At 36.3% G+C, this 27010-nt stretch overlaps 1 protein-coding gene across 2 annotated transcripts in view; it reads right to left on the reverse strand.

The window, feature by feature from the left end:
- The window catches only part of PLXND1 (plexin D1), a 180526-nt gene that overhangs the window by 100393 nt on the left and 53123 nt on the right, over nt 1-27010 (reverse strand). For both annotated transcript variants that reach the window (XM_026678521.2, XM_026678519.2), the window contains exons 4-10: nt 20329-20429; nt 18386-18515; nt 17703-17877; nt 14860-14968; nt 11360-11462; nt 1544-1648; nt 124-219 (exon numbers count right to left, since the gene is read on the reverse strand). In XM_026678521.2, coding sequence (XP_026534306.2) covers nt 124-219; nt 1544-1648; nt 11360-11462; nt 14860-14968; nt 17703-17877; nt 18386-18515; nt 20329-20429 — 819 coding nt within the window. The remainder of the gene's footprint in view (nt 1-123; nt 220-1543; nt 1649-11359; nt 11463-14859; nt 14969-17702; nt 17878-18385; nt 18516-20328; nt 20430-27010) is intronic.

A 27010-nucleotide genomic window follows, 5' to 3' on the forward strand; every position in this document is an offset into this window, starting at 1 on the left:
ACTGAAATTTTAGGTGGAAAGTGTGACTTGATAAAATGGTATGTACATGGTCTGTGACATGCTACTGCAGTATTTATAAGCAGAAAACTCTAAAAATATTAAAATAATCAGTCATGAACTCACCAACACATTAGTACACTGAACAGCAGATGCATTTAGCCACTGAGCCTCAATTATCCTATCACTTTCAGTTTCAAAGTGACACTCCAAAGGCATTTCCTAAACAGTAAAAAAGTAAGGAGAAAACTGTAGAGTAATATTTTACATACTTTTTAACAGGGATGGTTTTTAGGTATTTATTTTCTTATACATTGGTAAATCAATGAGCCAAGTTCTGAACTCAATTATTGAATATATTATATCAGTAACACTAGTAATGATTATGCACCTTAATTCCAACAAACTTGTTGAAATAACTAAATATTTTACATATTTTAAATTAAAATATATTAAATTTCCCATAGCTCAGAGATGGGCCACCCAAATAAATGAAATACATCTTTGAATAAATAAGAAAATATTCTCATAATTACAAAATATTCCTGCCTATGGAGTTAAAAGGTGATGCCAGTAAAATTAGACAAAAATAGACACACAAAGCAGCAATCCAATTTACTGTATATCTGTAAATAATTTCCTAGGAAGGCAAGACATAACATATATTTCAATTATTGAAAGTTTCACTACCATGTCTTAAATGTTCAGCTTTAAATCCAGTAGTTAGATATTTGTAAATTCCTTCTGTTTGTACTGAATCCAACATATACAGTATATCACACCTCTTTTCTTACATACTGATAACCAAATGATCTTTTCAAAAGTGCATTAATAACACTGTATGTTTTATTTCTACTTAGCAATCATTGCAAAGAACAGGAGCAATACATGAGTATTTGAAGAAATAATGAGGAAAAGGAGAATATACGGTCAGATTATTAGAAACTTCACTTTGATGTGATCTCAACCAAAAAATTGCCCCAATGTAGCATGAGACAATATTTAGATAGGCAAAAAGGGGAAATCTTCTCGTTCATTAATTGAAAGATAGGATGATAACCTTAAATTTTTGGATCCTTGGTTCAATTTCTAGGATTGATTTTACTACTTTCTGCTTTTAACAACTGCATTTCTCTTTTTTTTCTGTCATGAGGCTATCCAAAAATCAATATGGCAAACTTTTCTTGTGAGAATTGTATGCCTGCAAAATTCACTGAGTAGTATATCAGAAAAAAAAGATTCTTCAAGCTTAGAAGTACACTTTCCCCACAAATGAACCTTTTGCAATATTATGAATGCATGTATGACTATCACTGAATTACATATAAGGAATTACAAGTAAATGCTTTTTATGGAGCATATTCTTTCTTTCCTACTTAGACCCTCAGTCACTTGTCCTTCTTCCATTAAGGTCCTTAGAATGACTATGTCAATATGGCTAAGGGAAAACACATGTCATATATTAACTTAATAAACTCAATATCTGACTTCAGGTGAAAACATAGGTTCTACCTTCTCTTTCTTTTTACAAAGTCTATTTTATTACCTTTATAAAAGCAGCATTTTTCAAAGTGATTGTAATGTCCTGAAAAGTCCCTGTGGATACTGGTGCAAGAGAAACAGGCACAATCTGAGGACAATCAGTACTGTTCTGTATTTCAGGAAACAAGTGAAAGAATTGAAGGTCAGAGTGGAAAAAATTCAACCTTATTAACATTGAGATAGCAGAACCAAGCTACAAAAATGGGTGTTGTCACAATACCATAAAGTTATTCTTATTAGCTTAGAGCACTCCCACATTGATAATTCTTTACATAATAGAAAGTTTAATTTTAGTATAAAATAAGTTCCATTATTAAAATAAGTTCCGTTCTATGATGTTATTCCTAGAAAGTATACTAAATCATTGCCTGCATTATATTAAAGTTACCCAAATTTTCAACTTTAAAAGTACACCGGGAAATAGTGTAAATTGTGAATTTAATGGACAGATGCCAAATGAATGTTTGGTAAAAAATGACACCTTTGCTTGTACAGTCTCAGCACATATTAGTGTGAAAGCAAAAGAAACTTCACCAACATTCTCCCTAAGTGTGAAGCTTGTGTTATTTTTTTTCTTCATTATATATCCATAGATGAACACTCAAGCTTTCTGATTTCAGGCAACTCTGTTATCAATCTGGGATTTTTCACAGTGAAATTAATTTGTTCACAAATTAAATGGAAAACCATATGCTCTCCTCAGCTGTCAATATGAAGTAGCTACTATACCTACTGTTTCATCAGAAGAAAATAATTGAATGATGCTAACAAAGATACAGTATATTTTGTATAGAATCAGAAAGTTCCTGCAAGAGTCTTCACAGGTTTTTCCAGGTTCATACTGAAATCCTCCTTGAATTGGAATGCAGCTCAGGTGGAGGTGTTTTTGGAGGTCCATCATCACACTCCACAGAACAAGACTGATATGCCAACTATAACATTATCAGAATACAGTATGATTGCTTATACCTAGAGTAGGTTGCTGCAGGAAACTCTATACTAGTCGTCTTCTTCAGGAATGCTTCAGACATTTGGAGAAGAACAACTCAGATTAGATATTGGAAGGTGTGATATGCTAAGGCGACAAGATACCAGTGTCTGCATCCAATGCACTAGCTACTCGTTTGCTGCTATGTTCGATTCAAATGACTGGTTTTGTTTTCTAAAATCTGGTTTAGGATGGCCTCTGACCACAATTTTTCAAACGTATTGCAAGGTTTCCTACTATTTTGAGGTATATGTTATTATGCATATAGCAAAGCCCTAAAACAGAATCAATCTATATCATCTATATTCAAATATCCATTAGGAAGAATGTAGGCTTAGGTGCTATTTTATATAGAAACCTTTAGAGAAGACCCCAAAATTATGGAATTTCCTGTTTTGGGAAGTATTTTTCCCCCTTTTGGTTGGTCTTCAATGATAAAAAGAGTTACATATTCTGCACTGATGTTCTTTATAATTTTCATATTACAAAAAGATAACTAAAAGATTATTGTACTCTTAACTTGTTACTGTGGTTTTGTTTTATTTGGTAGCTAAATTCTTATTCTAGTCATTACATCAGGAGTGTCAAACTCAAGGCCCAGGGGCCAAATCCATCCATGGGATGCTTAGATCTGTCCTGCGGGACCACTATAAAAACAGTGAAAGACTGGCCTGCAGTGCCTCTGCCAACAAAAATGGACTCGAGAGGGTGGGTCCTTTCGAGTTCCATTTTCACTGGCAAAGGGTTGTAGGAGCCTGTTTTCTCTTGCAAAGTGCCGGGGTCACCACAGGTGCCCCTGACATAAGTGACATCGAGCTGGCCATGTCCACCCTGGCCATGCTAACTCTGGCTCCCCAAGGTCACACAACCCTGATGTGGCCCTCAATTAAATTGAGTTTGACACCCTTGCATTACATCATTTCTCTTATGCAGACAATTACATTGCCATCAAAAATCTTGGTGAATCCACCCGGTGGTGGACTACTTGGCACACGTGAGCACCATACAAGATGGGTGGCAAATAAAATCATTCAATAAATAAATACAATATGGGATACCAAATGATATTTCAGGGATCAAAAAATTAAATACAAATTAAAAATACTGAAATTGCGGACATATTGGGACATACTGAGTTTTGGAGGTATGTGTGTATGTACCCAGACATACGTGAATACAGAGCACTGGCAGCACCCCCTCAATTCACTACTAAATTCAAAACCATTAGATAATTACTTATTTTCTATATAATTTCAGTCAGAAAACAATGATAAACTTAGAAGCATTCCAAAAACATGTTATAATGGGCCAACACATTTCAGATTTAACAATAAATAATTCAGTAAAACCCCTCTAAAAAATTTGATGTGAAAATGAGTAAGCAGATAATACAGGAGATTGTAGGAGATTGTAAAAAAATGGGAGAAAAGGCACAAGACCATCAATTTCTTTAAAATCTGGAGCAAATCAATTTATCTTAAACCAATGACAAAACCTCAAAGGAGAGGTGGTGCTTTTATCAAGAATATCTTCTCTTATGTGGTTGAATAGCAAATTATTGTGACACCCTGTAGGTCAGCAGTCGCCAACCGGTGTGCCGCAGCCCACTGGTGGGCCATGAGAAAATTTTGGTGGGCCGCAGAGAAATCTCACCCCCAGAGCACCCCCACAAAGCAATTAATCCAGACTGCACAGAAACACAAGGCTGCTCAGCCCACATGGCCCGCGGGAACCTTCCCCGCCCACTCACTCCTTACCCGGCAAATTTGTCTGCTAAGTTGCTATTTTCCTTTTTTCGACCATCGTCTGTTCTGTTATGCCAGGAGATTTAGATTAGCTAGGAAGCAGGAAATGGTTGAATTTCTTGCTTTCTAGCTAAGCACAGCCAAACCTCCCTTAGGACTGAAGGTTTTCTTGCAAGCAAATTCAGTGCAGACTCACAGCAAGCAAATTTGAGAGACTGAGCTAGCCAATGGCAGATAGATAGATCTCTGAATGAATCTGTGATTCTTGAGCAACTCAATCTGCCTGCTTTGCCTCATTTTGGATAAAAGTTGCTTTTTTATAAAAAAAATCAATATTTACATACATGGTGTGTTGTGAGTTAATTTTGTGAGTTTGCTTGCTAGCAAATTTTATGAGTTTGCTTGCAAGCAAATTTTATGTGACAGACTCAGCTAGCCAATGGCAGATAGATAGATCTCTGAATGAATCTGTGATTCTGTGAGCAACTCAATCTGCCTGCCTGCTTTGCCTGATTTTGGGTAAAAGTTGCTCTTTTTTATAAAAAAATCAATATTTATATAAATATTTATAATATTTACATACAAGCCATGCCCAGCCAGTCACATAACCACCAAGCCACACCCACATATTAGGCCATGCCCACAGAACCAGTTAGTGGTCCCTGGGATCTAAAATTATGAGTTTGGTGGTCCCTGAGGTCCAAAAGGTTGGCGACCCCTGCTCTAGGTGACAGAGAGTAAAAGCACATTCTCTGACAGATATCCCACTACTAAAACTTAATATGGGCTTTGTATGCCTTTATAGGTACTTTCAGAACAGGTATTATATGCTCTAATAGCCCTTTTAAATGACATAACACAACACAACATTCTGTCGTAACCCACCATGAAGTACACTGCAATAATCTAATGCAGATATTCCAAGTATAAAGTTCACATAGCCAAATTAAGCCTATCTAGGAACAGCATGGCTAACGAACCAGCTAAACCTGAAAAAAAGCCACTCCTTGCTCAGATATGAGTCTCTATGTTCTAATAAATTTTCCACTTTTTTTTTTTTTTGGGGGGGCAGACATGATACAGATTTGAATAATCTTTATTCCAAATCTCATTTCTTCCTCTGCTCCCTAAGAAGTATATCATTCCTAAGTCAGTGGAGTGTTATAAATAGCATTTTCAATTTTTTAAAATTTATTAAATATATATGCAGCCCATCTCTCCAATAAGGGGACACTCACTTATTTCTCTTATTTCTGTGTAATATCATTCAAATATTCAAACTTTCAGGCAGAAAATGAAAGGTAATTCCACAATATAAAAATCCTTCTCACCATTCTTCCCCAAATAGCAATAGCAATAGCACTTAGACTTATATATTGCTTTACAGTGTTTTATAGCCCTCTCTAAGCCGTTTACAGAGTCAGCATATTGCCCCCAACAATTTGGGTCCTCATTTTAGCAATCTTGAAGAATGGAAGGCTGAGTCAACCTTGAGCCTGGTGATATTTGAACTGCCAATTTGCAGTCAGCCAGCAGTCAGCAGAAGTAGCCTGCAGTAATGCACTCTAACCACTGTGCCACCATGCAGTATAATTTAAATAAGTGTAAGTAAATCGATCAGACATAGGATTTATGATAAAGTGGGTTGAGCTATCTAAAAAAAAAAAGAGGGAGGGAGAAACAACCTGACTTTGCTATATTTTTCTCTAAAGTATCCTATTAAAACAACTACAATCCAATATGTATGGATTACATTAATTGAGAAAACTTAAAGGGGCAAGCAATGTTCTCCATCTTAAATGCTACAAACAAACATTTGCAAGAAGAAAATGCCTCTTGTTTGATTCTTCTTGTCTTCTCAATAATCTTAAAATACTTCCTTCATGAGAAAAAAAACCCTTATTTTAGTACTTTCAGAGAACTGCAAGTAAAGAAGTAAATTAACTGAGAGACATGGTAGCATTCTGACCCATAAGCCTCCTCCATTTGAACAAAAGCAAATCCAGAAGGAAAGAGAAGGTCTGCATACTTGATGTAAAAGCAACCACTTCAGTTGCTAGAAAAAGAAACACTACAGAACCATTTAGCTATCTACAATTCCATCTCCTGCCTTGTGAAAATTTAGTGTGTCTTTCATTTGGGGGTGACACAGGAAAAAAAATTGAATGTTCAAAAAATTCCCTTTTTTGTAAATGTTCAGTCTGGCTAATTCCATTATCATCATTCTTCCATTTCCCAGTGACACTATAGATCTTTGCTTACAAGAGGAAATGTCAAGTGCTTTAGCTGAAAAATAGATAAGACATCAAACCACAAAAAACCATTACCCAAAATATCATTGAAAAAATAAAAAAAATGAAGCCCTGCTTTTTAAAACTTTTCTGAATTGCTTAGTTCCCAATTCATTTAAAATGCTATTAGTCTTTCCTCAAATTAATGGTTGTTCTCCTACATCAAGAAGTAGCAAAATTAAATATTATTGAAAATGATAGGATTCTACAGCTGTCAGAACAAATAATATAGGACACTAGCTACTTAACCTAAAAACACTTGTACTTCCAGTTATTATAATGCTTTAAAAATATTCACTTAGACTAGCAAAGCCATTTGCTGCAATCTAAATTCAACATGTCCAATATGCACATAACGCTTTAGTTGCAAGTAAGGGCTTTCTCTTCAGTAGGATGAAAGCAGTTTTACTATGCTCATGACAAGGGGACGAGAAAGAATAATGGAACTGAAGACCAGAATTATTTTTTTCTACCATACAAGCTAAAGAATAGTGCTAATTGTTCTCTCTGGTAAACTAATCCTCCCCCACATGTCAAAAAACCTGTAACTATTTGAATCAATCTTATTGCTACTTAAATATATGCTTACGGGCCAAGGTTTGACATTTTAAATCTATTAAAAGGGCAGGTTACTATAAAATAGTGCCGTACTGAATTTTCATTAGGTCCTATTTCAGTTTCAAAAATTGTAATACTGAGGTCTGGCCAAAAGTAAATTAAAAACTCTTTGGGGTGCTTGGTTGTTTTCTTATAGAAGTTTCATTACCCAACTAGATAACATCTTCAGTCCTTTTACCACACCAAGCAATGAAAAATAGACTCTGCCTTTTAATTTTAAAATGGTACTCATTTTGTGAAACACTTGCTAAAGTGAAAAAGAATTACCATGCTCTAATTTACATTTAAATGGTGCATAGCAAATGAAGAACATTTTATTGTTAAAAATGTCTGTTAAGCAGAAATGGTTATTGAAGATCATAACTAACAGGCCCAGTGTTCACTTCCAATGTATATTAAGGGTTAACCTACTAAATCCTAACTCAGCTGCTCCCTTTCTACGCTTCAGTCTTTTGTTTCCAGTCCAAGAAAATCAACAGAATGCTGCAAACCATGCATACTTATGTTTAATCACTCTAGTAACTACGTTCTAGATGGATGAACCTGGTATATTCAGCTCCACAGCGGGTACAACTGCCTGAGTGTACCTGAATTGGAAAAAGCCCTTGTACATTTGGTGTTCAATCCTTTAGAAATCTATTTCTAAGTTACTGTATTTAAACAGTGCTTATGATCTGAGACTGTGAAGCTGCTTTCCAAAAAGGCTCTAATTATTGCAACTGGACCAGTTTTTAAAAATGCACTCGGGACAATGAAATGAGGAGAAACAACATGATGGTTACAATGCAATAAGCAGGGAGAGGCTTGTGTCATAGAAAAGCAACTGATCAAAACAAGCTTTGTATTTATTGTATGATTCTCCAATACTGCAGAATACCCAGAAACAAGGGATGAATGCCTACCTAATTGAATCTACTACAATTGTATAAATTATATTTAGTTTTCAGGTGAATCTGGGATTTCACCTTTTCTTTTAACTGACATAAAAATTTAAAATAGATAAATTACTTAGTACATATATCTTTGATATAATTTGGTATAATTTCTACTTTGATGAGATGTGCATTTCCTAAAAGCACCCTAAAAGTAGCTTTTAATGCTTCTTTTTTACAATAAAAAGCCTACAGTATTTTTTCTTAATCAGAGTAGTAGTGGTGTTTATGACATAGTTAGATTAAAGCCTTTGGGAAGTCTAATTGCTGATGTTGCCATTGATTTATTATGTGCTATCAAGTTGGTGTTAACAGCCATAGATAGAGGTTGGTAGGATATTTTGACCCCAAGTTGTGACGACAGAATTACAATGAGAACAAAGAATGTAAAAAAATATGAACAGGAGAAAGCTCAACAGTTAAAGATGAAATGAACAGAATGAAATGAAATGACCATTTAGGCATTAGTGAATTGAAATGAACTGAAATTAGACACTTTCAATCAGAAGATCACATTATTTATTACTGAGGATGCCAAAAGAAAATAAGAACATGTAAGCAAGATATGGTGTTTGTGGTTGAAGACTGAATGCCAAAGTTGTAAACAATAAGGAAGAAAATGTAGTGGAAATGTTTGGCCCCGGGAACAGAAATGAATGCAGGAGAAAGACGATATTTAATTTTATTAGGACCAGAAGAAAAATGTATAACTAAAATGTATAATTACTTATTTAAATTTGATAGGGAAGAGGAAGTAGTCAAAGGAACAATGATAGCCTGGGCAAGAAATTTCGGTTATACCATACAATTAGAGGAATGGGGAAAATTGTGGACCAAAAACTATAAATTAACAATGGCTGCTGCCTACAATAAAACCTTTATAAAATATTTTATTGTTGGCATCTAGCACCAGCAAGATAGGTTAAAATATACTCAAACATGAACCCAGAATATTGGAAATGCAAAAACAAACAAGGTATCTTCTTTCACATGTGATGGTCCTGCCCTAAAGCAAAAAAATATTGGAATAAAATAAGGAAGTGGTTGCAAGAAATTACCTGTCTCCAAATAGAACTTAAGCCTGAAATGTTTCTTTTAGAAATAATTAGAGGAGTATTTAAGAAAGAAATTAAATACATCATAATACATGTACTAACAGCAGCAAGAATAACTTATGCACAGAGTTGGAAACTAGATAGCATCCCCACGGATAGTATGATAATAAAGAAAATAATGGATTGTTCAGAAATGATCAAATTCACATTAGAATTGCAAGATAAAGAAGATACGGAATCAGTCTGGGAAAAATGGTACAATTGATTAGACCATAGGAATAAAAAATAATGTAAATATGTATATTGATTCAAATGGAAAAGTTGATGTCACAACACTGCTAAGATTGTATATGAGTTGTTTTTAAATGTGAAGAAGTTCAATAATTTTTTTTAAAAAAAGATAGAGTGAACCCAATCGAGTATGAATAAAAGCCCACACTAGGAATCACATTGTAGTGATAAAGTTATCAAAATATAATTATTTCTCTGCTCTTATCAGTCCATAGATAGCTGTACTCTTTCCCCGCTCTGGAGAGTTGGCCCTTTAGCTTGCTGCTATAAGAAATATTCTAAGTGATTGATTCTTCTCTTTTTTTCTGTATTTGGGTCCAGCAGAGATCTAGGCAGAGATGTGTGGGATTCACAAGTTGTTCACAGTCTCACCTCTCCCCCTCCCCAAGAGATTGTATAGGCCACACCCTGACATGTCTTTAACACAATTCTTCAACATAGACTAGTGTCTAAACTTACGGACTTTAGGCTTTCTTATTCAATCTGCCTTTGGATTATGGATTTTCTGTCTGGCCGCTCTTAGAGGGTCAGATTAGGTAATCATACCTCCTCAGCCCTTATTCTTAACACTGGTACACTACAGGACTGCATGTTGGATCCCTTACTCTATCCTCTTTATGTACATGATTGCATTCCCACTTACATCAATAATACTATTGTTAAATTTGCAGATGATACAACAGTGGTGGGACTCATCTCCGGGAGGGATGAGTCTATCAAGATGAGGTGGACCGGTTGCTTTCATGGTGTGGAGACAATAATTTGGTCCTTAACACCAACAAGACCAAGTGGACTTATAGTGGACTACAGGAGGAATAGATCAGACACCCAACCCTTGGCTATCAATGTAGACCAAGTGGAGCAAGTGGCCAGTTTTAAGTTTTTGGGTGTTATCATAAAAGAGGATCTGACCTGGGGTGCTCACATTGCAGCACTGGTCAAAAGGGCCTAGCAGAGATTATACTACCTGAGACTTTTTAGGAAACAACAACTGAATGAAAAATTGCTGGTGACCTTCTACCGTTGCACTGTAGAGAGTATTTTAACTTACTGCACCTGTGTATGGTTTGCTAATTGCACAGTGGCAAATAGGAAAGCACTCCAGAAGGTTAACATCATTGCCCAGAGGATCATTGGTTGCCCTCTCCCCTCCTTGAAAGAGCTTTATAGCTCCTGCTGCCTTAAGAAACTTCAAAACATTCTTAAAGATCCATCTCATCCTGGGCACCCTTTTTTGAACTATTACCATCTGGCAGATGGCACAGAATAATAAAAACAAGGACAGGCTGAAAACATCTATCCCAGAGCAATAACTATATTGTATTCTACTGTATAGTGTAATACTAATGCAGAATCAGGGGTTTTCAATTCAATTGTATAGAATGTGAAGGATGTGTTTTTTTGTTTTATTTTTATAGTTTTCTTATGTATGATATACACTGAAGATGGCATTTAATTTCATTGTATGAGGTGCAATGACAATGAAGTAACTAAATTAAACTAAAACCTGGCTATAGTAGCAGATGGCCCTTTTGTGAGTTATTTGATTTGTGAAACATTAGTTGTTTTTCTCCAGCTATTCTTTTTGTGTAGATTGCTTTATTTCAAAGTTTGTATATTTTATTCTGCACACAGTTGTAATGGAACTGGGCAATCTATAAATAGAATAATATGTAGAGCACTGGAAATCTCAGTGATTTGAAAGCATGCTATGAAAGACATCCAGATCCACTCCTCCAACACTTCCCCTCACCCCCTCCATGATACGCAACATTTTCTGAACATAAGTGTTTCTATAATATTTCTTAAAAAGCCTTTGTTGGCAGCAATTATTTCCCCTCAACACAAGAAAAACAAAACAAGAATTTAAAAAAATAAACTATACTGTAATGTGCCTTACAGTAATCTGTACTGAATTCTCACATTCAGTCACATTGGATACACAGGAGCTTCTTCTAGGACACCAATAACATTTCCATTTAGCTGAGAGGCAACTGATACATCTGAAACATATAAAAGAAACTACATTTACTAAGTATAGCGGTCTCTTCTTTGAAGCTTTGTTTTCTTTATGAATCTGCAAATTCTGTTATGGCTTATAGTAAAACTATTGAAAATCTAAAATATTTTAAATTGTCTATGTGTATGTATGGTGGAGCAGCCACCGTATCCTTCACGATCATGTCTGATAAGCAAACAAATTTTATTATATCTATGAGATCCTTGGTGCTCTCTGAGCTTGGTTATTTTCTTGAAAACATTTTATTACTAGGTACAGAAATAGCAATAGCATTTTGCCTTATATATAGCTCCATAGTGCTTTACAGCTACAGCACTATCTGACTTACAAATGTCAGCATATTGCCCCCAACAATCTGGGTTCTCATTTTACAGACTTTGGAATGATGAAAAGCTGAGTCAACCTTAAACCGGTCAGGATCGAACTCCTGGCTATGGGCAGAGTTAGCCTGCAATACTGCATCTAATCACTGTGCCACCACAGTGCTAGAACATAGTGGGGCTTGCTCTCTGCTTATGTTCAGGTGGCTTGCCCTATCAGTGTTGGTGGGAGTGTTCTTAGTGGTTGCTTGATTAGGGTGTTGTTTACTGCTTGATACTAAGCTTTACTTATCTTGATTGCTCATCAAGGAGATGTTGTAGTTTTTTTAGCTTTTTGATTATCTCTTTTGAATGGTATGTAGATGTTGTCTATCTCAATGTGCCTGTTGATGGCTGATTTGTCTGAGTTCTAAGCTTCCAGGAATTCTCTAGTATTTTTGGACACTCATATCTCCCAGCCGAAATTATGGTGAAATCTATCTTTGTGTTAGGCAATTAAAGAGTTTTCATCATGTCTTTGGACTGCTCATTGGTGTTCATGATGCCATCAAGGACCCTACTGTTCAACCCTGAGCTAACAATATGCCTTTCTATTGTAATCACATCTGTATTGTTGTTGTTGGTTGTGGTGGAGGTTTTATTTTAAGCAGGAGGAGAAATCATAAATTATGTAATCCAAAATAGTATATTTTCAATACCAAATTATTGTAGAGAAGGATTCCTGAACTGTGAATTGCAGTTTTCAGATATTTATGAGTAACTTAAATGCAGTAAACAAAATCACATGTAAAAATAGCATGTTTCCAGTCATTCTCATCTACTTTTTAATTCTGAAGAATATTATTTCAGTAGTTTCAATATTAGTACATGCAAGTAAATTATACTTTTAGAATAGATCTAATCTATTAATTATGCAACGCTGTTTATGCTCTGTTGTTTGCTTTCCATTTTTTCCACATTTTTGCTTAGTATTTTTGCTACTATTCTTGTAGAATAAATACATCCCCTTTCTCCTTTCTACTATAAACAGCCAGTTTGGCTTAGGGATGAGAATTTTTTTTTGTTAATTCAATAAATTATAGTTAAACTTGGTTTAGCACAATGTGTTAATATAATTGGCATAATTCTTTGGGATTGGCAAACCATTTTGTGAAAAAATCTGCTTGTTCTTGACTCAGAATTTTTAAAATTATACTGAAGAGATTCTTTCAATCCACCTTAGATTGTATTTGCCACTATCTATAACTCCTAACAACCCAAAATGAATTGCTTTAAAAGGTAGCAATAAAAATCATGTGAAAGATAGCTTCTGCCACACTATTAGTAACTAATGGAATTAAAATTAAGCCAACATGATACTCAACTATATCCACATATAAATTGAACTATTTCAAAAATGTAGTTGTTTGTTCCTTATATCAGCTTTCTGGGGGTTAACTCTAAAGCTTTCAGCCAAGAATATTATCATGGGAAAATGGGAAAGAAAAAATTGCCCCAAACCATCAACACATCCAGATGGCCTGAAATGCTCTAAAATCCAGTCTCTGCAATTCTTGGCAGGTTATACCATCTTTCCTGCCAATCCTGCCCAGCAACCAAAATACCTTGTAGATAACTAAGTGATTCTAGCTTAGTAAATCTACAACAAGGTTTCCCAACTGTTTGGTACTTTGACCACTTAAAAAATAAATGTGCTTCTGCCTCTGCCACCTTTTCCCTCAAAAAAAAAAAAAAAGAAAAGAAAAAGAAAAAGAAAAGATTTTAGTAATAATTTTATCTATTTATCAAATACAACATTTTGAAAACATCACAAACTTTATAACTTTAAAAAAACCTGTTCCAACAAACAGAAATTGTCGCATTCAAAATCATGTTTTTTAAAATTAGAAAGATGAACTTGATTATTTTTGCATGATTCCTAGTTTTTATTTCTGAGACAGCTACTCATATTTTTCATTTCACATTTATTTTTCATCAATATTTATATCCTGTCTCATAAAGACTTCAAGATATTTTTAGACGTCTCATATTTTTTGATTGTTTATTTGTATCCTGCCTTTATAATTTTTTTCATATAACTCAAGGCAGAAAACATATCCAATATACTTTCCTCCTATTTTCTCCACAATAACAACCTTGTGAGGTGGGTTGGGCTGACAGAAAGTGACTGGCCCAAATTCACCCAGCTGGCTTTCATGGCTGAGGCAGGTTTAGAACTCACAGTCTCCTATTTTCTGGACTGGTGCCTTAACGTTAGACCAAACTGAATCTCTTAAATCTCTGTATTAATTTTGTACCCGGTTCCAAAATTTGGGGAGAGATTTTTATCAGGAAATGTTATATTCAAAGAGGCATCAACAGAGATGTGTCAGAAGAATTGCTTCTCCTCTTTAGTAGCAAGCATACTTGTAATTGCTTTAACATTTGTTAAAATTACAGGAAAAAACTTGAGCTACACAAGCATATACACTCCTTCAGACACTTCAGAGACTACAAATACAGTGTTACATGCCTTGCTGGCACAGATGCTGCAGACATATGAATATTTATGACAGAAGACAAATGCAATTATTTGTGTTCTGTGTCAATGAACTGCCAATATCCAATAACAATTTGCCATGAACCATAGGTTTCAGTTGTAATAGGCCACAGAAATGAGGGGATGATCCACAATACTAACTGCATAAAAAACTCCAATCCATGACACTTGATCAAGACAAGCTAAAATGTTTCCTGAAATTTTGGATGTAGCAGATTTATGAGTATTTTGCTATAACAAACAATATTGTAATATAGTATAAAATATAGTAAATATAGTAACTGCTATAACTAACAATATTGCAATTCCCAAGGAGCAACTCATGGTTCAAAAGCCTCTATCTAAAAAAGTTAAAATGCTGAATATGTAGTATTTTGCATTATCTATTTTACAATATTTCCTCCTGCTTAAATTGAAACCACCAACAAAGATAAAAGAATTCCTGACCAGTGAATTCTGATGCAAACCAAAGCTAAGCAACCTGCCTTTCTGTATAATTTTCAGGCCATGAGATCACTTACGCTGTCTTTGAATAAATATTTCCAGTTCTCTTGCAATCATAGATGGTGAAATTGGCCCACACAATGTTTTTTCCATTGACCTGTACTGCAGTTTGAATAATTACATGATCTGAAACAAACAAATCCAAAAAAAGCAAGTCACAAGGGAACTCTTTTCATAGTTTACTTTCAAAACAACATGAATGTCTGAAAAAAGAAAAAAAAATTCAAAACTGTTGTTTACTCAAGGGATGAAGTTTCTCAAGAGTTCAACTACTCCAAATACTCCCAAGATTATTTTGTTACATTATAAATACAAATTAATATATGAAACAGGAAAAGCTGGCAATGTGTATTTTGTGAATGATTATGTATTATGTATGTAAATAATCTCTGTGAGGATTGATTTTTGTTAGTAATTTTTTATATGTTTGTTTTAAATATTGACAAACCGATATGTGAATCAGAATATACAGAAACATATATTTACATTTTTAAATTTTGGAATGGAGCTTGTACCTAAAATGCATTATAAACACCTCTTTTTTGTATAAAATTGGATGGGATAAAATTGAGATTTGAAGAATTTTGAAAATGAACCAAATGGAGTTGACATAATCGTTCATCCTTTACTTTGAAGCAATTTTTCATGCACCATTATTTAACATAAATTCAGTAGTTTGAAGAGTCAGAATTTGCATATAAAGTATTTGTTTTGGCAAGACTCCTGAACTGTAACCAAGATAAACGGATCCAAACTTTATAAATAGATTTATTCAGTATTGCATGACCATGACAAATTAGCTTTCACTAAACAAAGTGAAACAAATAATGAAACCGTGATTTGAAACTGGTAATTTAACTTTCAGGCTGAAAACCTGTATATGCCAGTAACATTAATGAATGAGATAGCCATATGACAAGTGTTCAATACTCTTTTTTAAAAAAAACATGACTCAACATGTTCCATCTAGAAAATATCTGTTTCACATCAAATTGAGACACTCTATATTGAATCAGGAAAGTGGCATTGGAAAAGGTCTATGGGGACAGTTAGTGAAACATGATTTAAAGAAGAGACCATTAGAAAGAAATTTCAGCTAGCTATGTCTTAACTCTCTTTGGTACAGGTAGTCCTCACCTTACAATCATTGGCTTAGTGACTGCTCGAAGTTACAAAGACATTGAAAAAAGAGACTTATGACTGTTTTTCATACTTATGACTGTTGCAGCATCCCCATGGTCACATGATCAAAATGTAGATGCTTGGCAACTTGCATATATTTATGACAGTTGCAGTATCTTGGGGACATGTGATCACTTTTTGCAATGCTCTGACAAGCAAAGCCAATGGGAAAGCCAGATTCACTTAACAATCATTTTACTAACTTAACAACTGTAATGATTCACTCAAGAACTGTAACAAAAAAGATCCTAAAATGGGGAAAAACTCACTTAACAACTGGCTTGCTTAGCAACATAAATTTTGGGCTCAATTGTAGTAATTAGCTGAGGACTACACGGATAAGAGGGAGGGAACAAAATACTGTCAGAGTTTCAAGATTCTGTTACTATATCCTGCATCAATTAAAAAGAGTTCCAGTAAATTTTATGGAGTCTGTTTCCTGATCTGGTCTAGTTTGAAGAGATGATACTACCCCCAAATATCCTGCAGATATATGTCATGGCTTATATAAACTGACACTTATGTTATTCGCCATGTTTGAGGCATTTTGCAGTTGATGCTATCACATCTGAAAAGCATCTGGGCTGTGGAAGACTTGTGTAATTTCTGATCAGAGATGTTGTGAAAAGAAACTTGGACTTGCCATAATAATAGCTTGTTCAGAAGACACTGCTAGCTCTTTTAAGACTGATGACATCATCCCCTCACTCAAAGAAGCCTGCACTTTTTTTTAATGAATTCACTTAAAGCAGGAGAGTGTGAGTTCAAATCCCTCCTTAGCCATGAAAGCCAACTGGGTGACTTTGGGTCAGCCATTCCCTCTCAGCCTTCCTCACAGGATTACTGTTGTGCTGAAAATAGGAGGAGGAAGATATGTTGGATATGTTTGCTGCCTTGGATTCTTTGTAATAATATTAAAGGTGGGATACAAATAAATAAAATAAGAATAAATGCATTACTATCTATATCCATTCTCTCATTCATTTTCTGACAACTTCTCAGCCCCACCAAGTAGACCAGACCAGTAATCAACTCCACAGAATGGCTAAAACTACTTTTGTTGATTGTGCCTACAAAAACATAATTTTACAAGTTCAGTTGTGATAGATCCTTTCCCTCCATGGTTATGTGAATTATTGGGGTATCTGCCTGAGAGGAGAGTGGAGCAATTTTTAATTTGACTTTCTCTTACGGTCAATTTATATCATTTTGGATGAGACAAATGTAAAGGCAAAGGCATAAAAAAATTGTGCATATGTGTGTTTCAATTATTAAAAGGAAAGAATTAAAGTTTTTTCTAAATTTGTCTTTGGTTCTAGTTCACAGTACTTCTTGTGCATTTATATGGAATTTTGTCTGCCTATGCCATTTAATTAGTATAGATATCTAGAGTATTTTTCCCCACAGAATTTTTTAGGGCAGAATTGGCCTAAAAATCCAACAGGCTACTTCATAATGCAGAATATGTATAGAAACCAGCAAATACATTTCAACAAAGCAAGCTTTCAGAAATCCATCACTGATCTAATGAAACATGTCTCAACTATGGGAACATTACCTGAATAAATGTGAATACTAAATACAAATTAAAATTAAGAAGATTTAATTTACTTAAGAAAGTCATCTTTAATGTCATTATCACATCATCATTATTTAAAGCACCATTTTTCATACATACCTTGATTTAATGGAAAGGCTGGATAGCTCTCTCTGGGAAGAAAACTGCAGTAAATTACTTGGTTGTGAGATTGAGGATGAATTCTAGCAGTTGTTCGGATATTATTTCCATAATTGCAAGCTATTTCCATTCCGTTCATATTTGGAATGTTCCCATTTATTTGGATTATCATACCCTAAAAGTGAACAACAAAATGCCATCATTTCTAATAGATTAATGAAAAATTAAATTACATTGACAAACAGGTTTTGAAAATACTGTATTTTTTAGATTAAACTTTCTTTGGAACAAAGCTGCTGCTCTGTTGAGTAAAAATAATAAGTGCAGCCGAATATTCAGAGATTGTGTCGGTAAAATTACAAGATGCCATCTATGTGTCAACACTTGCCTGGTAGAACAATATCCTCTACAGAGATCTAGATGGCTCTGACCCTGACAACCTTTCACAAGGCTGTTTCACTATGCTGCTGATGTGACTTTTTATGATTGGGATTTATTGTTTACCTTGGGTGACGTGGTTCATTGTTTATAGCTCTTGTTGTAAACTTTGCACACTGCCAAGAGTTACTGTTACAGTATGAGATGGAGGAGGGGTAGATACATTATTTAAATATTGTTCCTAATGCTTTACAATCAGTTCCCCTTGCTTAAGATAATCTATTCACATACATTGCAATTCCTACCTCATTTTCGGTCTCAATATTTATTTCTGAAGGCATTGTAGTCATTGAAGGGCATTGCTGTACTCCCTCATTGGCACTGATCCAGAAATAGGATTCTTCTGAATGGGCGCATTCATGCTGTAGTGAACACCTAAAACAAGTAGAACATTTATGACACCAGACCTTTAGAAGAAAACCAATTATTAATTTTTCTGAAAAACTATTTTCATGTTTGTCATTTCACTAAGTATGATAACCATTATCTTAAAATGTTAACCTCATAACAAAAACACAGGAGATATGATTAGGAATGATTCATATATTTTCCCATTGTTTGCCTTCTGTTTATCTTGATTTATTTTTTTTTACATCTAAGGTTGTCAGGCCCACACATGCAGAGTTCAAGCTCACTACTATATTCTTTTCTGCCTATAATACAAGAATCACTCCAGACTGGCAGCGTTCCTTTTGGAACAAATAGATCAGGAGTGTCAAACTCAAGGCCCACAGGCCATATCTGGCCCATGGAGTGCTTAGATCTGGCCCGCAGGGCTGCTCTGGAAACAGCGAAGGACCAGCCCATGGCAGCTCCATTTTCACTGGCAGAGGGCTAGCAAAACAAACTAAAAACAAAACAAAACAAAGGGAGAAATGTTTGCCCTTTTGCATTTGAGCATCCAAGAAGGGACAGGAAAGAAAGGGAAAGAGGAAAAACAAAGAAAAAGAAAGAAAGAGGGGAAGGAAGAAGAAAGGAGAATGAAGAGGGAAGGAAAAAGAAGGGAAGGGAAGGGAAGGGAAGGGAAGGAAGGGAAGGGAAGGAAGGGAAGGGGAAGGGAAGGAAGGGAAGGGAAGGAAGGAAGGAAGGAAGGAAGGAAGGAAGGAAGGAAGGAAGGAAGGAAGGAAGGAAGGAAGGAAGGAAGGAAGGAAGGAAGGTCCTGCCTTAGCACTTGGCCACCAGCAGACGGGAAGGCTCCTCTGGAAGGCAAGGATTTGGCGCTGTCCTTGGTCTCACCTTCCACCGCTGGAGACAATGGATCCCCCCAGCCCCACCTGGGCCACCACAGGCGCTCCTGACACTAGTGATGTCAAGCTGGCCATACCAACCCCAGCCCCACCAAGGTCAAACACAACCCTGATTTGGCCCTCAATGAAATTGAGTTTGACACCCCTGAAATAAAGCTCCAAGGAACTTAGAGGGGTCATACTTTTGTGGTTGTGCAGTGACTCCAGGCTAACTCTGACCTTGAGCCTTCCTCCCTATTTGGCTGGGTGTTTCCCAACAAAGATACAGGAAAAAATGGCTGTTAAATCCATGGAAATAAGGTGGTCTGCTTTTGAACTTTGCTGACTTAATAAAACGTCAGGTAATTATTCAATATTTTCCTTCAATTTCATATGTCTTATTTCTGTTTATCCTAAACTCTTTTAAAATATTCTTCAAACACATAAATTGACTGTTGTGGTTCTGTTTTGTTTTTTTATGAGGACTTTTGGCTAGTCCAAAATATGTACGCTGTCTATAACTTTTCTTATGCTAAGAACACCTTAGTGTCATATAGAATTTTTAAAAAAATATTTTGACTTATCATATCATATTTGACATAAAAAAAGAAATGACATAATACATATGACAGAAAAATTATATTAAGATATAATTAGGGATTGCATGAGTTTTTAAAATTATTCTCATGCACAGGATAATACACAATACTTATTGATTTTCCCCCACAAAATAATTGAGCTTTTGTGTGAATGTTCATAAAAAGGTGAAAATTGTTCAAATGCTATTTATCTAACAATGTCTTGATTGTATTTATATTCACATACAGTGGTGAAGTCTGCATCGACTATTTATTATTGTACAAGCCAATGAATCTGGTGAAAGTTTATAATAATATTAAGTAATCATTATCTGTTCAGAATGGCTTATTGTCAGAGGGTTGCAAAATACAAATATATTCTACCTGGTCTCCAAGGTACACCATCCACAGTAAGCATCAGCTGCAGCCAAGCAGTCTGCACATTTAGTGTATTGGTCACAAGCAGCTACTTTCACACGAGCAATCTGTGTAACAGAGAAAATCAAGGTAACTATTTTAAATAATCAAACTATTATTAGCAGACTTTTGTTTAATTAACTTCAGCAATAGAGCACCTTATACTTATCCAAGCTGACCAAAAGATTAGAAACAACTATCATCAGAATATGGATGCACCCAGCATTACCTGTCCTTTTTGATCCAATACAGATGAGATTCTAGTTTATCTCAAACCTTAGATTTAGAAAATCAAAATGTTGGCTAGTAGGAGACTCATCTGCCAGATTTAGTGATCATTAAATTGTTATAAATAGAGTTGTTCCCCTCCAAAAAGAGCAGCTTTATAGCTTTATAGAGCTTATAATAGAACTCTGTCATTTTTTGTTTTAAATTATATTCTTTGAATATACAGTAGACATATATATATAAATGAGCCTCAGCAGAGATAATTGAACTAGTCATCCATCCATGGATAATGGGTTGAATGTTTTATTTATTTATTTTTATTTGATAAATAGTAATAGAAAGTGTGTTTTTTGCTCCTGGAATCTTAAAAGGTTTAGGACCGGTCCATCCCCTCCCCTCCCCGTTTTTTTTTTTTTTTTGCCTAGTTTTGAAATCATGTACACATGCTCTTTTTAAATTCATATCTAGCTTATTTATAGAGGAAACTGAGATTTGCCACTATATAGTTCATGCTGCCTAAAAATATGGAGGAAGGAATGGGTTAGTAAAGAATTGTAATACAAATTCATTGACTGAAGCATGGCATGAGCCATGACAATTTAACATGATTTTTATTTTTGTTATTTTAATTATATTACGCTAACAAAAATAAATTATTTTATGACCCATATTTTCTGAATATCCCAGATAGGAAGAAAGGAAAAAAAATGTATATTATTAAAGAATGCTAACATCCTATTTAAAAAATAAATAAACAAACAAAAGGACTTGATAAAGAAATTCTGTACTTCTTTTAATATGTTCTTTAAAATTGCTGCCTTTTGCTTTTTTTTCTTTCCATGACAGTTTGGTTTTTTTAAATATAGTTTTTTTTTTAAAAAAAAAAACTGTCCTAGAAATTGTTTTTCATAACACACAAACACACACACACACAGAGGGAGGGGTTAGAAACACTGACATGCATGCATACACATTTTAATGATATAGCTTCATTATTCTGGTGGAACTATGTTCTCCTGCATGAATCACAGTAAGTGGTTAAAAAAAGATGATTTGATTAACAAAAGGTATATAAACAACAATAATTTGCCTAAAAATGCAAAATACTATAAAATGTTTAGGAAGAGAAAACAATTAATACCAGTACCTGCAATTTGCTTCTAGGTGTTTGTGAAAAGCTAATGCATTCTCTTATGGGTAATATATTTGGCGCATATTTCTATCAATACCTGAGAACAGCATTTTTAGTTTTACAACAATCCATTGCAGATATAAGTGAAAGTGGAAGATGGAAACTGGCTTGAAAACATCCATGGATGTTTCTTGCTAAGCGTAAATCTGAATTTTTACAGACCTCAAACACTGTTTACCCTCTAAAGTTGCCTTTATTTTATAAATGTTAGATATCAGAAGAATTTAATACAACTCTTCCATAGTCTGCCATTTGGATCAATCACTTCTGTTATTTGTCTAAACCATATTCAAATGTAAGCTAAGCCTTTTGTATTTGCAGTTACATTGACCCCATTCAGAAGTATACTGCTCCCTGATGGCCTTAGTTCCACATACATTTATATGAATGCACTCAGAAGGTATTTCTGCCAATAAACAAAATCAGATTGACAAATCATTCTGACACAGGTTGGCAATATCTCTGGGCAGTTGAAATTCTTCACCAGGGAATACAATTCCTCTCACAAATAAATGTTTGTTTGATATTTACAAAGGACTTGATGTGTTTTAACAGCTGGTTTTCCTTATACTTTATTTATTAAATTTGTTCTTTTAAAGTTGTAGCAACGTTTCAGCAGAATCTCATCTGCCATCATCAGGCTTTTGTATAGTGTTCGCCTGTGAGTTAGACTTTTGCAGTGGTTTCAGATTTAAATTTGGGGCAGCCTATTGCTGTGCCAGAATGGTTTTTCTTCATCCTTATATGGTTTTTCTTCATCTTGTATGTATGTATTATGTATGTATGTATGTATGTATGTATGTTTGGTTATTGTTGTTTCTCCCAGCGTAAGATTGGAAGTATCTAGCAGCGTTTAGATCAAGTCTCATTCATCATCTTCAGGCTTCTAATGAATGAGACTTCATCGATGACTATACAAAAGCCTGATGATGGCAGATGAGACTTCTGCTGAAACGTTGCTACAACTTAAAAGCACCACTACTATGACGTGGAAAATACCCGAACAAAGCTGATCCATACACAAATACCCGCAAGAACCTCAAGAATATATATATATATATATGTTTTCTAAGTTTGTATGTATGTATGGCATTCAGCTTTGTTCGGGTATTTTGCCACGTATGATGTTGGCTTTAAAGATTCAACTGCTGACGTTGCTACAACTTTAAAAGCACCACTACTATATATATATATATATATATATATATAATATATATATATATATATATATATATATATATATATATATATATATTCATTCATTCATTCATTCATTCATTTTAAAGATGTTCATTCCTAACAACAAAAGGCATTCTGTGTGGGTGCAGACACAAATGTTGCATGGCTTCCATCAAATTATTACATCTTGTAATTTTAAATTTTAATCTTGCCTTATGTAGTTTACATAGAACATATTGTGATTATATTGCAAGCAGAATACTCATTCCTCTTCCCTTGACAGTTCCCATGTTAAGTATTATTGCTAATAATAGATTAGTATGGCTTGTACTATAACTCAGCAGATGGCAACATCTGCTCAAGTTTTTATAGGCTTGGAAACTAAGCAAGATTGGATTTGATTAGTACTTGGATCAGAAACCAAATTCAGGGCTATTGGTTAGTTGGAAAAAAAAAACAGAAAAAGGTAACTGCAAACCAATTTCATATTCCTCCCAAGAAAACTAAACAGTATGTCTATATAATTACTAGGAACTCAATTCAAGATAATCTTTATTTTGTTTTTAAGTACAGGTAGTCCTCACTTAATGACTGCCTGTTAGCAACTGCTTAAAGTTATATGCTGAAAAAATACCATGTTTCTCCAACAATACGGCCTCCACCAATAGGAAGGCCCAGCATGATTTCTAGGCATGAGGTGAAATTAAGCTCCACCCCCAAAATTTAGGCCTATTTAATCCACGTGTTTCCCCGGCATTTCTCACATCATTCGTTAGAACTACACGAGGTGAAGAGAAATGGGGGAAGGGCGGGGGTGGGGGGAGAAAACTTGCCTTTAGGAGTGCCCTGCAGGTAGCCTAGGCTAGAATATCCTGATCTACCGATAGAACATCAGCCGATAGAAGCTCCCTGAAGGCAGAGTCATCAGCTGCTTCAGGGCAAGGCATGGCTACCTGTGTCCCCTCGCCATTAGGCAGTGTCTTTTGGACGATGGAAGCTCCCCAAGGGCAGTCACCAGCCACTTCGATCGGCTGGTAGAAGCGGCCACAGGGCGAGCGCACACGCACACTCCCCTCACCGCGAGGCCGTTTCTATTGGCCGACAAAAGCTCTCCGAAGGCGGAGTCCCCAGCCGGGGCATGGTGTGCCTATGCATCAGGTTCCCAAACTCAATGCAACTGCAAACTCAATGCAATGTACATATGCTGTTGTCAAAATAAATATCAGATGACCCCAAGATTCCCACTGCATTTCTGCTTCCTGAGCCAGCCACTCTTCTTCGTCCCCTTAGATAGCCCTATTCCCCCCGCCTCGATTTCCCACTGAAACCATTTGGATCGCAGGAGGGTCGCTAAAGAAGCTTTTGTCTTCTCCTGTCCCACTCTTTTAAACTTTTCTCTGTAGCCTTGGAAATCCTCTCTTGGGGACTCCATCCCAGCTCCAACCCTGCTTAGTTTCCATCCTAGACAAGCCCCCTCCCAGGTGCGCTCTGGGAATCCAAGGACTGGTTCTGCCCCTCCATCTCTGACTTGAGCAGAGCAGGCACTGGGGGGACAGGGAGGGGGCAGAGTGGAGGAGCTCCTGTTTTTTTTTGCCTGAGCTGGGTAAAGATCATCCTGATGGGCCCAAAGGGTGGTCTTTCGGATTGCTTTAATGATTAACAGGACACTTCCCTGAACCCCCAACTCCCTCCAGTGGGGAGAACGGCGTCTTGCTGGGCCCGGGAGAGATGATGGCTGCGTTGCAGGGAAGAAACACCCCCCGCCAAAGCCCCTTGGGGAAACATAAATGAATGAATAAACTCAAAGGGTCTTGGGACAAACCCCCAAGGTAAATTGCACCAACAGAAGAGAGGTGGCGGAAGAGCAGGGACCTTCAGGTTCAGAAACTTGGTTAAGCACAAGCTGCTACTTCTTCCCTCCCTGCCCTCATTTCACGTTGCCTTTGATCACAAAGCAGATCTTAATAATAAACAATCCTTTTGTAACTTATCAACTGCATGCCAAATCCCAGCCACCACCCCCAGGTGCCTTAAATTGGGTTAATTGATTAATTGAGTTAATGATCTAAAGTGATTTTTATTTTGGTCTAGAGAGAAGATGAGTTTAAAAAGAAAGAGCTACTCTGTGGAATCCAAGAAAGCAATCGTGGAGGATTCTCGTGGTAAGAATCTGACCGCTTTCTGCAAAGAGAATATGTTACATCTCCGTATGGTCCGAAAATGGAGATAACCACAGTCAACAGATGCAGAAGGGAAATGCCAAGAAGTGCAGGTGTGGATCAGGTCGGCATCCATTATATCCTGAACTTGAAGACACCATCTCTCAATGGATTGCTGACAGGAGAGCAAAGGCTTTGGTTGTACGCAGGGCTGATATTCAAGCATTTGCCCTTGCAATTGCACCACAGTTTGAAATTACCCAAGGAGAAGTCAAAGCCTCTCATCGCTGACTGGATGGCTTCCTTCAGCGATATGAATTGTCTCTGAGGAGATCCGCCTCGCTCTTCAAGCTAGAACAGTGATCCCCAACCTTTCTTATGCCGCGGCCCGGTATCCCCAACCTTTTTTATGGCGCGGCCTGGTACCGGCATTAGCTGGGTGCCGCCATCTTTTTTTGATGAAAAAGTGCTTCCGGCTTTCTACCCGGAAAAGCTCACCGGAAGCGCTGGCGCCACATCTTTTTGATGAGTGCTTCCGGTGAGGCTTTCTACCCGGAAAGCTCACGGAAGCTACTTCATGAAAATGGCGGAGCTTTCACCCGAAAAGCTCACCGGCCCGGTAGCACTTGTTCCATCAAAAAGATGGCGGCGCCCAGCAAACCAGAGGCCCGGTAGGACCAGTTCCACGGTTGGGGACCCCTGAGCTAGAAGATGTTGAAATTGTCAAACGGTCACTTGCTTTTAAATCATTTGTTGACGCCATTGATTTCTCCAAATATAATGTCTCTCATATGATTGCGATGGATGAGACTGCAGTTTTTATGGGCCAAGAGGCTCAAACAACAATTGATAAGAGGGGTGCCTCATCAATTTACATTCTATCAACTGGATATGAAAGTGCACGTATTACGTGCATCTTGGCCATTCACCTGGATGGGACAAAAGTAGCACCTCTTGTCATTGCCAAGGGCAAAAAAGAAAAAAATGAACGTGTTTCAGGGACTTACGTGCTTGAAATCAAAAAGGCTTGGTGCACACAGGGTGTTATAAGGAAGTGGATTGAGTTAATACTGCCACTTGTTGTGCGAGGTGGCCAAAGAGGCATGCTGATATGGGATGCAGCCAGCACTCACCATGCCAAAGACATGAAGCGTTTCCTAGCACAAAGAAGAGTGGATCAAATAATGATCCTAGCAGGAATGACAGCACATCTCCAAACCGTAGACATTGCAGTAAACAAACCATTCAAGGACAATCTGCAGGTACAAATCAATGACTATATTGAGAATCGCATGGAGAGAAACCAACGAGGAAACTTTGTGAAGCCTAGCCTGGCAGAGGTTGTGAGTTGGGTGAAGAAGGCATGGGACACCTGTGTTGCCAATGCACTACAAGCAGGATACATGGACAAGAGATACTCCTTTAAAGAGACCTCTATTGCTAAACATCAGCGATTGGGACCAATTCTTTTACAGGCAATGGAATCACAAGAGATTCCAGTTGGAATTCAGGCTTTGGAGTGTTAGGACGATGTCCCAGAAGAAGATGACATAACTGTTTTTGAATAAATTGTTCCTACGTATGTTTGCATAAATTGTTCCTGTGTTTGAATAAATTGTTCCTGTATTTGAATAAATGGCTTGGTTTATTTATTTTTATTAAAATGGTGGATTTTTAATAAATTGGGGTGTTGCTTTGTGGTTCCCCTGGGGGGGTGTGTGGCTGGGATTTGGCATGCAGTTGGTAAGTTACAAAAGGGTTGTTTATCATTAAGATCTGCTTTGTGATCAAAGGCAACGTGAAATGAGGGCAGGGAGGGAAGAGGTAGCAGCTTGTACTTAACTGAGTTTCTGAACCTGAAGGTCCCTGCTCTTCCGCCACCTCTCTTTTG

This window comes from Notechis scutatus, chromosome 2, assembly GCF_049901735.1.
Source record: "Notechis scutatus isolate UNSWTSFEM ecotype Mainland chromosome 2, rNotScu1.2, whole genome shotgun sequence".
In the NCBI taxonomy this organism is placed as follows: Eukaryota; Metazoa; Chordata; class Lepidosauria; order Squamata; family Elapidae; genus Notechis; species Notechis scutatus.